The sequence below is a fragment of the Bubalus bubalis genome, chromosome 4, assembly GCF_019923935.1.
Source record: "Bubalus bubalis isolate 160015118507 breed Murrah chromosome 4, NDDB_SH_1, whole genome shotgun sequence".
Taxonomy (NCBI): domain Eukaryota; kingdom Metazoa; phylum Chordata; class Mammalia; order Artiodactyla; family Bovidae; genus Bubalus; species Bubalus bubalis.
Window position 1 is genome coordinate 7,087,601 of NC_059160.1, and position 12,384 is coordinate 7,099,984.

At 54.7% G+C, this 12,384-nt stretch overlaps 1 protein-coding gene across 3 annotated transcripts in view; it reads right to left on the reverse strand.

Moving 5' to 3' along the window:
• The window catches only part of SREBF2 (sterol regulatory element binding transcription factor 2), a 57,028-nt gene that overhangs the window by 5,363 nt on the left and 39,281 nt on the right, over nt 1-12,384 (reverse strand). For all 3 annotated transcript variants that reach the window (XM_025282779.2, XM_025282778.2, XM_025282780.2), the window contains 5 exons: nt 10,957-11,126; nt 5,344-5,512; nt 3,752-3,869; nt 2,766-2,875; nt 1,554-1,686 (listed from right to left, as the gene is read on the reverse strand). In XM_025282779.2, the coding sequence (XP_025138564.1) occupies nt 1,554-1,686; nt 2,766-2,875; nt 3,752-3,869; nt 5,344-5,512; nt 10,957-11,126 (700 nt within the window). The remainder of the gene's footprint in view (nt 1-1,553; nt 1,687-2,765; nt 2,876-3,751; nt 3,870-5,343; nt 5,513-10,956; nt 11,127-12,384) is intronic.

Sequence of the window (12,384 nt, forward strand, 5' to 3'; positions counted from 1 at the left end):
GTCTCATTTACCGCGGCCTCCCAGAGACTAGAATTCAGCTGACACCAAGTACGCCCTCAGCTAAGCACTCGCTGAGTGGACGATGGAATCGTGGAGGGGTGCAGGAGACCCCCGAATGTGGCATGTGACCAAGGAGAAGGGATCAGAGATCGCGGCCACAGAGATTGTTGGTGGGCCCACCACCAACAGTCACTGAGAAGCCACCCAAGACAGTCATTCAAACAATCTGTGCCTCAGAGGGAGGATGGTACAAGACTGTGTGTGGCTGAGTCCCTCTGCTGTTCACCTGAAACTGTGATAACGTTGTTAATCGGCTATACTCCAACGCAAGATAAAAAGTTTAAAAAAAAAGCAGAAGAGCAAAAAGTAAAAAAAAAAACCCATGCCTCAGTTTCCTCATCTGTACAGAAGCCACAGTACCACTCGCCGCTCCCTGTGGGGACATACGTATCGGCCCTGTTATCTGCACTCACTCACTAAGGTGCCCAGGCCGGGTGCTCAACTCTGGAGAAACAGCCTCATTTCAGGGAGCAGATCAGGGAGAGAGTGGGGAGGCTGGGGTGGGGTGGCGTCCCACAGCATCGCCACAACTAAAGAGCAAAGGGGCCCCCGGGTGGCTGAATTTGGGGGGAAGGAATGCCTGCGGGGGTCTTAGCTGCACCCCAGGGCCTGTTCTTACAAGTGAGAACACTTTAGACGGTTTACCCGCTGGGCCTCAGTCTGCTTGGGTGTGTCAGCTGGGAGACAACACACCCTGGGTGGGCATTCCCTGGTCAGAGCTTAATAGGGGGTTACTTAAATGAAATTGGGAGTGTTGAAGCTGCCTAAACCTGCTTTCCTCAGCTCCCTCCTGCTCTCCCGGGTAAAGGCCCACTTGGCGGGAGACGTGACAGCCTTGGCTCTGAGGAAAGACCCAGTGGGGCCTTCCTGCCTTGGGGCGTTTCACAATTTCTGCAAGTGGCAGAAGATGTCAGGGACACTCAGATCCAGTCAGAAGCAGCCAGGGTGTTGCCAGGCTGCCCGCCAATACAGGCCAAACGCCCCCAAGAGGCAGGCATGAGTCCCCAAGAGGAACGTCAAAAGCTCTCTGGTGATGCCTTGTGCTAAAGGCCTTTTTAGTGATTCAGCTGGTGGGGTGGAGGGTGGTCGAGAGGAAATGGGACTCAGCGCTGGCACACAGAGGATCCCCAGGCCTCACAAGCCAGTGCTGGCCTGCCAGGCTCCACCAGGACCTTCTGTAGGAGCCACCGGCTCTCCCTGCCTGTCAGCCTGTGGAGCCCTGGGAGTAGCACTGACGGCTGCTGGGGTCTCACACACACACACACACACACACACACACACACACGGCTTGCCACGTCTGGAGTCTCCGTGGCGTCCTTGTCCCCTCGCTTCATCTCGCCATCTGTCGTGTAGTCCCCAGGCTGCCTGACCCTTCATGCTGATGGCCATGCAGACCTGCTCCCCTCCCCGACTAACCCAGCGAGCCTGGCACCTGCTGGCACCGGGGGCTTCCCTGGAGAGAAGCAGGCAAGAGGTCAAGGAGGGCTACGCACTCTGTCACTTCCAGGGCCTGGGGGACCCGCTCCACTTCGGTGAAGTGAGTGCGCACAGCGGCGTCATCTCCCTGGAGCCAGCTGATGGCCATGGTGATGGCGGACGTCCACCACCGACAGACGACGTCTGGGCCTAGAGGCGAACAGAACCAAACACCGCTCCAGCACTGCAGAAACTAGAGCCCCCCTGTTCGTGCTGTCTCTCCCTCCCGACGACGGGCTGGGGCCTGTGGGCTGCCCTCTCACACCCACCAGCCCCATCTCAGAACATGTTTGGCAATTTGCCTTAACAGCCTTAAAAATGTTCACTCCTAGTAACCTAGGAATCTCATTTTTGAAAATCCATCACAAAGAAACGAGCCTAAATAGAGAAAAAAAAGACGTTCACTGGTGGTATTTTTAAGGAAGAAGCTGCAAACAACCCAAACTTCCAACAGCTGTGAAAAACAGTGTTTCCAGAATATGTGTAGTAACGGTGCACGTAGAATCTTTCTAGTGTTTTCCTGAGGCCTAGTTTTCTCAGTGAACCTGCATGTGAAATGCCTAAGAGCGCGTTGTTCTCTCAGCTCTGAAATGACAGGCCATGAGGTCAGAGGTCACGATGGGGAGGCTGCTCCTCTGGGATCCTGCCCTCCATGGGGAGAGCCGTCAGAGGGAGCTCCACGCCCTCTCCTGCAGCCTCAGCCACGCGAGAGGCGGCTGCTCTCATGTTGTCACCTGGATGACAGTTTAGAGACAGAAGCAGAGCGTCCTGCTGCCAGTTCAGTCGGCAGTTGTGTGGCCACCGAGGCAGTGGGTGCCGGAGCAGTAGGGACACCGGATGAAAGGCCTCTCCGGCAGAGGGCGTCAGACCCAAGAGCAGCCCCAGGGACCACTTTGTGCCGAAAGGTGAGGCCCCCCACCAGCCCCCAGGCCCAGACCGCTTGCTGCCCATTCTGAGCACCTGGGAGCATTCCTGACCTGCTCCAGCCAGCGTCCCTGACTCACTCGTCATCCCACTTCTGGCAGCATCCTGATTTCCTGCCCCCAAAACACAGCCCAGTAAGGGGAACTGTGGGTGGGCTGATGTGAGGACCGCAGAGACACACCTCAGAGCCAGAGAAGGTTCTTGAGTGGCAGACTCGTAACCAATCCTGGGCCCCAAGACACAAGGGCTGTGGAGGACTGAGTCAAGCAACCTGAGGCCCGTGGAGCCGCCCGCAAGGTGCTTACCAAGGGCCGACTTGAGCACAGAGCTGCTGGAGAAGGGGGGGGTCACAATCCCCACGGAGTCCACAAAAGAGTTCAGTAATTTCAGGTACTCGAGAGCGCTGGAGAATTCACTGGAAAGAAAAGAAAGGGTCCCACTCACATCAGAGTGTACACAAGGACTTCACTCACAGCCTGGCTGGTCAGCCCCCAGTTCTGAGACCCACAGGGCCAGGCACACCCTGAGCACTGCCCCCACCAACCACTCCGGCTCGCCCCAGGCCGCCCTGACACTGTTCCTGACACTCTTCTCTCTGTGGGAAAAGCAAGGTTTCTCTTTCATCCCTCGCCCTTCAAGACCCAATTCAACCGTGGTCTCTGCCCAGAAGTTTTCTGATTCCCCAGGCAGAAGACCCCCTCTCTGCCCAGGTGCACTCTTGTCAGGACCTGGGCCCTGAACGAGAGCGATGCTGGTACCTGCCTGCCTCTCAGGTCTGACTCTGTGAAGGAAAGACTGTGCTTGGTGACTCCCTAAGAATAAGACACCGCCTGACCTCTCGGTACAGGTCTGGGTCCCCAAGATGTCTGGGCCAGAGCCATTTGCCTTCTGCTGAGCTTCCCACGCTCCATTCCACAGGCCACCCTTCCCCTGCCAAAGGGCAAAGCAAAAGAAATCAAATCCCCGATCTGCTCCAAGAACTGACTCCACTCTGTGATATAGGTATGTATATAGGTGATATAGATATAGAGATAGGTAGAAATGAGAAAAGGGAGAAATAATATACTTGGTGGGGCAGCAAGAGGCAAAGAAGCCAGCTCTGAGACCACAGAGGGCTCTCATGGGGCTGCCAGGCCTGAGACATCAACACCAAAGAGTCACTGGATTTCCCTGAAGCCCCCACACTGGGGCTTATTTCCTTAAGGGAGGTGGATCTCAGAGCCCCGTCTCGCTACCCAGGGAGGTAGCCTGAGGCGGGGGCAGGGGTGGGGGGTATATCCAAGGTCCGTACCAGCTCTCCTCCTCCTGGTCTGCAGCTTTCTTCTTGGCCTGAGGTTTTACCAAGGACTCCACTGCTCGCTCCAGCAGGTTCTTACAGAAGGCCTGGTGTACCTGGGCGATGGGGTCAGCTGAAAAAGAGGAGGAAGCCAGGAGAGGGGTGAGTGGGGCTCACTTAGGAGCTCTGTCCTACAGAGAAAACAGGGTGTGGGGGAGGAACCCAAGGAACAGATATCCCCTCTTAATGGGGCCAAACCTCCCCATCCAAACCCCAGAACTGCTTGCTGAACAGTCAGAAGTGGGGGGTGGGCAGAGGGAGGGTGGTCAATCCAAGAGTACATGAGTTCTGGACTGGCTCCAGTGGCGGGGGGGCGTGAAGGGTGCTGTGTCTCTTAGCATAATGCTCAGTCCTTTCATTCAAGGCTGGGAGCAGTAAGGTGGTGGCCACGACCCTCGTCAGCAAACAGAAACCGGGAAGGTGGACAGCCACCCCAAGTCTCAGAGGCCGCCCCTTCTCCTGTGGCTCAGGAGGACAGCCACCGAGGCTCCTACCTGACAGGGTGAGAAGAGCCAGCTCCCGCTTAAGAGCCTTCGCACAAGACCCGTGGCCAGAAGTTGTCTGGCCGAGGCGATTAAACAAGAGGCCTGGCAATGCTTGGCAATGACAGCTGCCTGTCACCAAGTCCCCTGACTGGCAAGCCCCAAATACGGCGTCACCAGGCCCTTCCCCTCATTCACATGCCACAGACGTGTGGGCTTCAACTTGACAAGGACAGGGAGGCAGGACACTTAGGAATATATTCTGGGCAACAAGGCCTAGAACCAGAGCCACCAGAGGCATGAGGGCCAGGGGCAGCCTCCGCTGTAGACAGAGCAGCCTGGCCATGCATCCGAGATTGATGACGGCTTCTGCTTTCGCCCTTCCTCTCTGGGGTTGCACGTCATTCTTACTGTGAACAACAGATACTGAGAAGAAATGACAGTGGACCCCGCCTTCCCCACAAAATGCCTGACACACACTCCTGAACCTGCCAACTACGTCTGACTCCCCACACTTCTGGTTCAGAGAGAGGAAAAGTGCGGACAGCTCAAAGCCATGGCTGCTCAAGCCTGGGCCAACCCGACTGGCCTCTCCTGCCCGCTGCGAGGCTGGGCGAGTCGACTTAGATCACCATCAGACAGCGGGGGACAGCCAGCCAGCCTCTCCTCCCGACGCCCGGAGCCCTGTCTCTGCCACCACCCTGAGCACCTGACGACCGTCTGTCGCCTGTTGTTCCCTAACTGCTCCGTCTATGTCTGTTTGTTTTCCGGCAGAAGCGGGAGAGCGGGGCCAGCCAGTAGCTCCTCTACACCCTCTGAGTCTCCACAGCGCCCGCACAAGGGCAAGATTCTGCTCACACTCAGTCACCCTTGGGGACGTGTGGCAGGGTGACTGATGCCAGGACCACGGGCTCTGAGTGGCCCAGTGGTGAGCTGCAAACCCAGCTTCACTGGCAACCAGGCTCACGAGCTCCTGAGTGTAAGGAACTCACAGCCGAGGCACCCTGTGTCTCCACGTGTATGGGGGCAGCACCAGGGGGCCCCCAGGGGGCAAGGCGTTCTCACCTGGGTTCCTCTGGGCACAGTACAGACTCTCCTTGGCAGCCGACTTCACTGACCAGCTCCGCTCCATGAAGAACTTCTGGCCCAGGGGATGGCAGAGCCAGCGCAGCGAGTCGGGGACGGCGCTGTGCTCGGGGCCACACAGGCTCTGGGCGCGACTGAGGAAATAGCTCTGTGGAAGGACAAGGACCACCGTGACACCAGGGTGGCGGACACCAGCTGCGGCCAGCAGAAGGCCATCAGAAAGTGCCACGGGGTGGAGGCAGGCTAGGGAAGGGGGGCCAGCAGGAGGGCTGGGACCCTCCATGCCTGGAAGCAAACACCCCCACGGAAACCAGGGCGATGGCCCCGGGGGAACCTGCCGGGCTCAATGACAAACCCCAGAGGGAAGGGGTTGGGGCTCAAGGCACCCTTGGAGACTCAGCTGTACCCTGTCCTGCTAGGTCTGCCCAACTGGACTTGAATCATGTTCTTGGCCGTGCTGGTGTCCAACCTGCTGAGCTGAGCCAGGCTCTCCCAGGCCCCCCCGCCCCCCACAGTATGCCCACCCTCAACCCTGTCTAACCCTGCATTCCAGCCAGGCGGACCCCTGGGTCCTGAGACTTTTTCTCATCTGCCATTTTCATTACATATCTTTGAGAGCATTTTTAGGTAAAACTGTGTTCTGCTTTGACTCATTTTCATCTCTTTCACCTCCGAGTGTGAAGAGTTTAGAACAGGCATCCAGCAAGTGGCCGGCGACTGTCATTTACCGTCGCCGTCAGTCTAGAAAGCGCTGGAGTGAGAGGGCCACCCCGAGGCTCGTCCAGGATGCGAGCAGGCCTGCGTGATGCCCCTCCCTCAAGGCTGGCCCAGCAAGGGCTTTGTCCACCCTCCAGAGAACCCCCTGTGACCTCCTCGGTGGTCCAGTGGTTAAGAACCTGCCTTGCAGTGAAGGTGGATGCAGGTTTGATCCTTGTTTGGGGCACTAAGAGCCCATATTCTGCAGAGATACTGAGCCTGCACGCTGCAACTAGAGAGTCCGCATGCAGTGATGAAGATCCTCCGTGCCACAACTGAGACCCAACATAGCCAAGCACATAAATAAATGAGTATAAAAAAAAAAGAGAGAGAGAGAGAGAGAGAGACTCCCCCTGCCATCCCTGGGTTAGCCCGAGCCCTGCTTCCCAAGTCCCTCTTCTGCCCACGAGATAACATCACTCCAGGGCCCAGGGATAAACCTGCAGGGACAATGATGTCCATCCATGTTTTCAGAAACTGTCATTTTTTTTGACTGCAAGGAGATCTAACCAGTCAATCCTAAGGGAAATCACCCCTAAATATTCACTGGAAGGACTGATGCTGAAGCTCCAATACTGTGGCCACCTGCTGTGAAGAGCTGACTCTCTGAGGAAAAGCCCTTGATGCTGGGAAAGGCTGAGGGCAAAAGAAGAAGAGGAACAGCAGAGGATGAGATAGTTAGATAGCACTGCTGATTCAATGGACATGAATTTGAGCAAATTCCGGTAGACAGTGGAGGACAGAGGAGCCTGGCGGGCACAGTCCATGAGGTCGCAAAGAGCTGGATACAACACAGTGACTGAACAACAACAACAAATCTTTATTCTAAAACCCATAAAACCACTTGATACAGCACAATCTGAATGAGAAACTAGCAGAGAAGGATGAAGGGGCGAGAGAAGAACGCAGTACAGGGAGCCTGGAGGAGGAGCGGCTGCTAGGCTGGGCCTCACCCATCACACGGCAGCCTTGCCTTCACAACCCGGGAAGCTGCTTCCTCTGCTGGTTCAGCCTGATGCGTCTGACCTTTACTGGGCTCTGAGCACCATCATCTAATGTGACGGTCTCAGAAGATTTGAATGCCAGGGTCAGAAATAGCCCTGCCAAAGTGCCACTCAAAGGACGTGGACCAAGGAGACTGGCTCTCTCGGAGGAACTGGATACGGTTGCCTGAATCCAAAAGAAAAGGACGCGTGGTACAGTCCAGAAGAAAAGAGAAAAACAAAAACATAAGATTCCCACATGCTGCGCTGTGTGGCCCAAAAAACAAAGCAACAGCAGTAAGAAAACATTGCTCACTGCTTGTCAGGCACACTCAACGTTTTCAGGGGGGTGGGGCACTCATTGGGGGGCCATCTCCCCCATCCTCAGCTACTACACACATGCCTTCCTCAAACGGATGAGTCCCTCTCACAGAGCAGCTGCGTCTTAGCAACAAGGACAATCAAAACCCCACTGGGATTTCCGGGCTGATGGAAATGATCCTAAAATGTACACGGGAAGGTAAACAGCAGACACTAGTCACTAGAGCCAGAGGACTGACTCTTCCAGACATCAAGATGTATTAGATACATGTTGCCAGGGCTGTGTGGTATTGGTGGTGCACAACAGGACTGACTGGAGGGTCCAGAAGCAGAGTCCTCACGTGCAGACGTTTAATTTATGCAAAAGGGGCCATTGGGTGCAGCAGGGAGCGGACAGATTCTGAGACAGGGAGACAGACATGTGAAGAAGAAAACAGATCTGGCATCTCTGCCTCCAACTCATACACGAACCAGTTCCAAGTGGATTATAGACCCATGTGCGACATTTAAAAATAATGGGTCTATCAGACACCTAGTAGAGTATTTTCATGACACTGAGGTAGGATACAGGAATATTAAACAGGGCATGATATATCTGTTAAGGAAAAGAACAGACTAGATTTCATGAACATTAAGAACTTGTGCTTATTGATCAACACCACTGAGAGAACAAGCAAGCTACAGAGTAGGAGAAGACACATGCAAAGTACATCTCCAACAAAGGATCAGAGCAGAGAACTCCTCGAACCAACAGAAAGACAGACGTCACAAATGAAAAACAGGTAGAAGACTTGAACAGGGTGTTCACAAAGGAGGCTACGTCCAAATGGCCCATGAAAAGGGGCTTACATCTTTAACCACCTGGGAATTGCGAATGAAAACTATGAGATACCACCAGAAGGGCTAAAAACCCAAAACTATCCTGTGTCTGCTGAGGGTACAGAACTGAAACTCTCTACACTGCTGGTGAAGTGAAAACTGGTTCATCCACTTTGGAAAACTGCCAGGCTGTGGATACTGAAGCTGAGCATATGAAAACCTCTGAGCTAGCAGCGCCAGACCAGAGATGCAGGCACACGTCCACTGAGAGATGAACAGGAATGTTCACAGCAGCACTCCTCACAGTAACCAAAATAGGAACCGACCCCCAAGTCCACTGGTGAGTGTCTGGTCATACAGTGGGCTCCCATAAGGTGATGAGAATGGGTAATCTGTAACCACATGCGACAACATAAATGGACCTTACACGTGGCACTGAGCGAAAAGGGGCAGAGAGCTACAGGACACATGTGTGGCTCTCCTCGTATGAAGTTTATAGACGCAAAACATCTGAGGTCATCAGGATGGCAGTTACCTGGCTAGGGGGCTTGGGGTGGGGAGTGGCAGTTTGCTGATGGCAAGAGGACCCAGGGAGGCTTCCAGGGTCTGGGTTGTGTTCTGTTTCTGGATCTGTCTGTTGGTTATAAGCGTGTGTTCATTTTAGGAAGTCGCTGACCTGTATATTTATAATTTACATACTTTTCTACAGGCATATTGTACTTTAATAAAAAGCTTCTAGGAACAACAAACAGCAAGGAGGTTAACCTGTCATGATGGAATTCAGAACAATGGTGCCCTCTGTGGGGGCAGCACCGGCGAAGGCCTGCAGGAGGCCTCTGGGGGTGATGGGAATACACAACTTCTTGATCTGGGTGGCTGTTAAGCGGGTAAGTTCACTGTGTGAAAATGTATCAAGTTGCTACGTTAAAATGGACACATTTTTCTGTGTGTATGTCCTATTTCGATTATGCCTTGAAAACTTCTGGGGGTGCAGAGAAGTGACGAGTGTGATGACGCTGGCCCAGGGCACTAGGACTGCTCCCAGCCCAGAGTTCACCTTGACTTCCTCTAAGACAGGGTTGGGAGCCCAGCGTGCTCTCCAGGCAGCCATCCCCACCGCACCCTGCTACCCCCAAGGCCTGGGCCTGGTCTGGGTTCCTGTCCGACTGTGAGCCACCCACGCATGGATGAAGGTCGTCCTGCTTGCCACTGCACGTCCTCCCCAGGAGTGCCTGGCCTCGGTAACCTTTGCTGAATGAACCTCTTACTTGGGTCTTGGAAACATGGTCTTCCTCTCCCGTGCCCTCTGTCACCCAGAGTATCAAGCACATCAGTGTCAGCACGGGGCACGTTCCTGCTCATTCTCAGTACGTCAGTGCTATTAATGAGATATGGACACAGATTGGGGGATAAGATCATTCTATGCTGAACACAGCTAGGCAGCCAACCCAAAGCTGACACTGAATAAGATATGCCTGTGTCTGCTGGAAGAAGAGAAAGCCTGAGGTCAGCAGAGGCTGTGAACGAGTTGGCAACACGGTCTGTGAATTATCCAGTTGTGAGTTCCCAAGGCTGGCCCTGTGCCAGGCACACTGGAGGATACCACGGTCTCCACCCGGAGTCTTATGCGAGCCCCTCACAAGACATACAGTGTTTTCCACTTCTAGACCCACAGAGCTGTGATCAACACAAGGTACCAAACAGAAGGCATTCTCAGTTAATAATAGAACCAGGAGACACAGCCAGCAGACTCTAAGCAGAAGCGTCACGCATTAGCCTCTCGAATACAAGGTCACTCTTATCACTGAAGCAATACCTCAAGATACTAAAATGCCTTGTTCTGCTTAAAATGGCTTGGGGGGAGGAATTCTTGTCTGTTTTATTTACTGCCAAGTATTTGTGAAATGGCCCACTGAGTGGACATCTACCCCTCAAGGTGGTCAGCATCTGAGGGCAGCGCCCACACTAATTTTTACATCTTGGGTCCTGGCTGGGAAGGGCTTCCTTAGTGGCTCAGACAGTAAAGAATCCGCCTGCAATTCTTTGAGATGCGGGATCAATCCCTGGGTCAGGAAGATCCCTGGAGAAGAAAATGGCAACCCACTCCAGAATTCTTGCCTGAAGAATTCCATGGACAGAGGAGCTTGGCGGGTGACGGTCCATGGGGTTGCAGAGTTGGACATGACTGAGCAACAAAGGTCCATCTAGTCAAGGCGATGGTTTTTCCAGTGGTCATGTATGGATGTGAGAGTTGGACTGTGAAGAAGGCTGAGCGCCGAAGAATTGATGCTTTTGAACTGTGGTGTTGGAGAAGACTCTTGAGAGTCCCTCGGACTGCAAGGAGATCAGCCCTGGGATTTCTTTGGAAGGAATGATGCTAAAGCTGAAACTCCAGTACTTTGGCCACCTCATGCGAAGAATTGACTCATTGGAAAAGACTCTGATGCTGGGAGGGATTGGGGGCAGGAGGAGAAGGGGATGACAGAGGATGAGATGGCTGGATGGCATCACTGACTCGATGGACGTGAGTCTGAGTGAACTCCGGGAGCTGGTGATGGACAGGGAGGCCTGGCATGCTGCAATTCATGGTGTCGCAAAGAGTCGGAGACAACTGAGCAACTGAACTGAACTGAACTGAGCGACTTTCACTCACTCACTTGGCTGGGAAGGGCGCTCTGAGAAGGTCCAGGGGAGGGAAGTGAAGGACACTCACCGCCAGGAAGCCCAGCTTGCCTCCACACCTGGTCTTGAGCCCCATGGCGGCGGTCAGGTGGATCTCCACCAGCGTGCTCGGAGGGATCTTCTCCTCGGCACATTCAGCCAGGTTCACAGCGCACAAGGCCATGTGTACGTCGGAACAGGCGGATCCCACGGGAAGCTTGCCTACGGCGGCAGAAACGGGATGATGAATATTCACAGAGGCCCTCAACCCACGCTTTCTCCTGCCTCCTCCAGCACCTCCTCCAGAACCTCCTCCAGACAAAAGCAAGAGTAGAACCATGGCGGGGAAGCTGGTGGACTCTGTGATCAGACAGCCCTGGATAGGGCACCAGCCCTGCGACCCAGTAGCTCTGTGCTCCCTTCTACCTCACAGGTGGTTGAGGACAAGAGAAAGCACAGGTCCAAAGCCTGGCCCGCGGCCCCAGCCCTGGGTAAAGGAAGTGGTCAGGACTGCAGGTCAGTGGACAGGACTCAGGGGATGAGCTGCAGCATTTTCCCAAACGGTGTCAACAGCATGGCAGAGTTCTGCTAATACAGTCCCGTGTTTCCAAATGGTGCAAGAAAGGTTAAAAAAATAAAAACTGATCTGAATTTATCTTGCTTTAACAAGACCCCACAGTCTATAAGCACATACCCTTCTGAAGGAAGGAAGTTACACAAAACTGAGCCGTGACGGCCGGACACATCTTGGCGGGGAGGTAGACGGCCAGGAGAGGCTTATCGCACCCTCCTATGAGGGCCACACGGCTCTTTGGGGACCAGACCCCAAGGCACGTCAAAGGCTCCAAGGCTCTTACACTGCCACCTGCCTTGGTCCTCACTACAGTGAGGGGAGGTGGCCAGCACAAGCAGTTGCCTTGTTTTTTTTTCTTTTTTGGTGGGGGCAGGTTGTCCCTGAGGGGGCAGCCAGCCAGGCCTCCTGACCCCACCCGGCCTCTCTAGTCTCATATCAGGCCCCAGACTTCATTCGGCACAGACGTTTACGTATTGGTCTTCCCAGGAGGCACCACGAACTTGGCTTTCTCCTTTGCGGGGAAGGCAGGCAGAGGGCAGCGTGGGGACCATGTCATCTCTTGGTCACTGTCCTCTCAGGGCCCTGCTCAGGGCCAGGCCCACCGAGTGCTGGGTGAGTGTTGGGGATGAGCAGTGTGAACCATCTCAGCTGGAACTCTCCTGAACAGATGCAGCTTCCGGATCAGAGACCTGGATGGAGCCTGTTCCATCCCTAGGGGGTCAGGATGGATGGGGAAGCAGGGAAGGTCTGCACATGGGGCCCCACTGCGAGAGCTCTACAAGGCCGCAGGTGTTCCAGCCCCACAGCTGCCCTAGAGTCTCATCTCCATCCCCCTGGCCTGGGAGCACCCCACTGCTGGGCGAAGCTCCCCCAGCCACCAGGCCGCCTCCCGTCGCTGTGCCCACG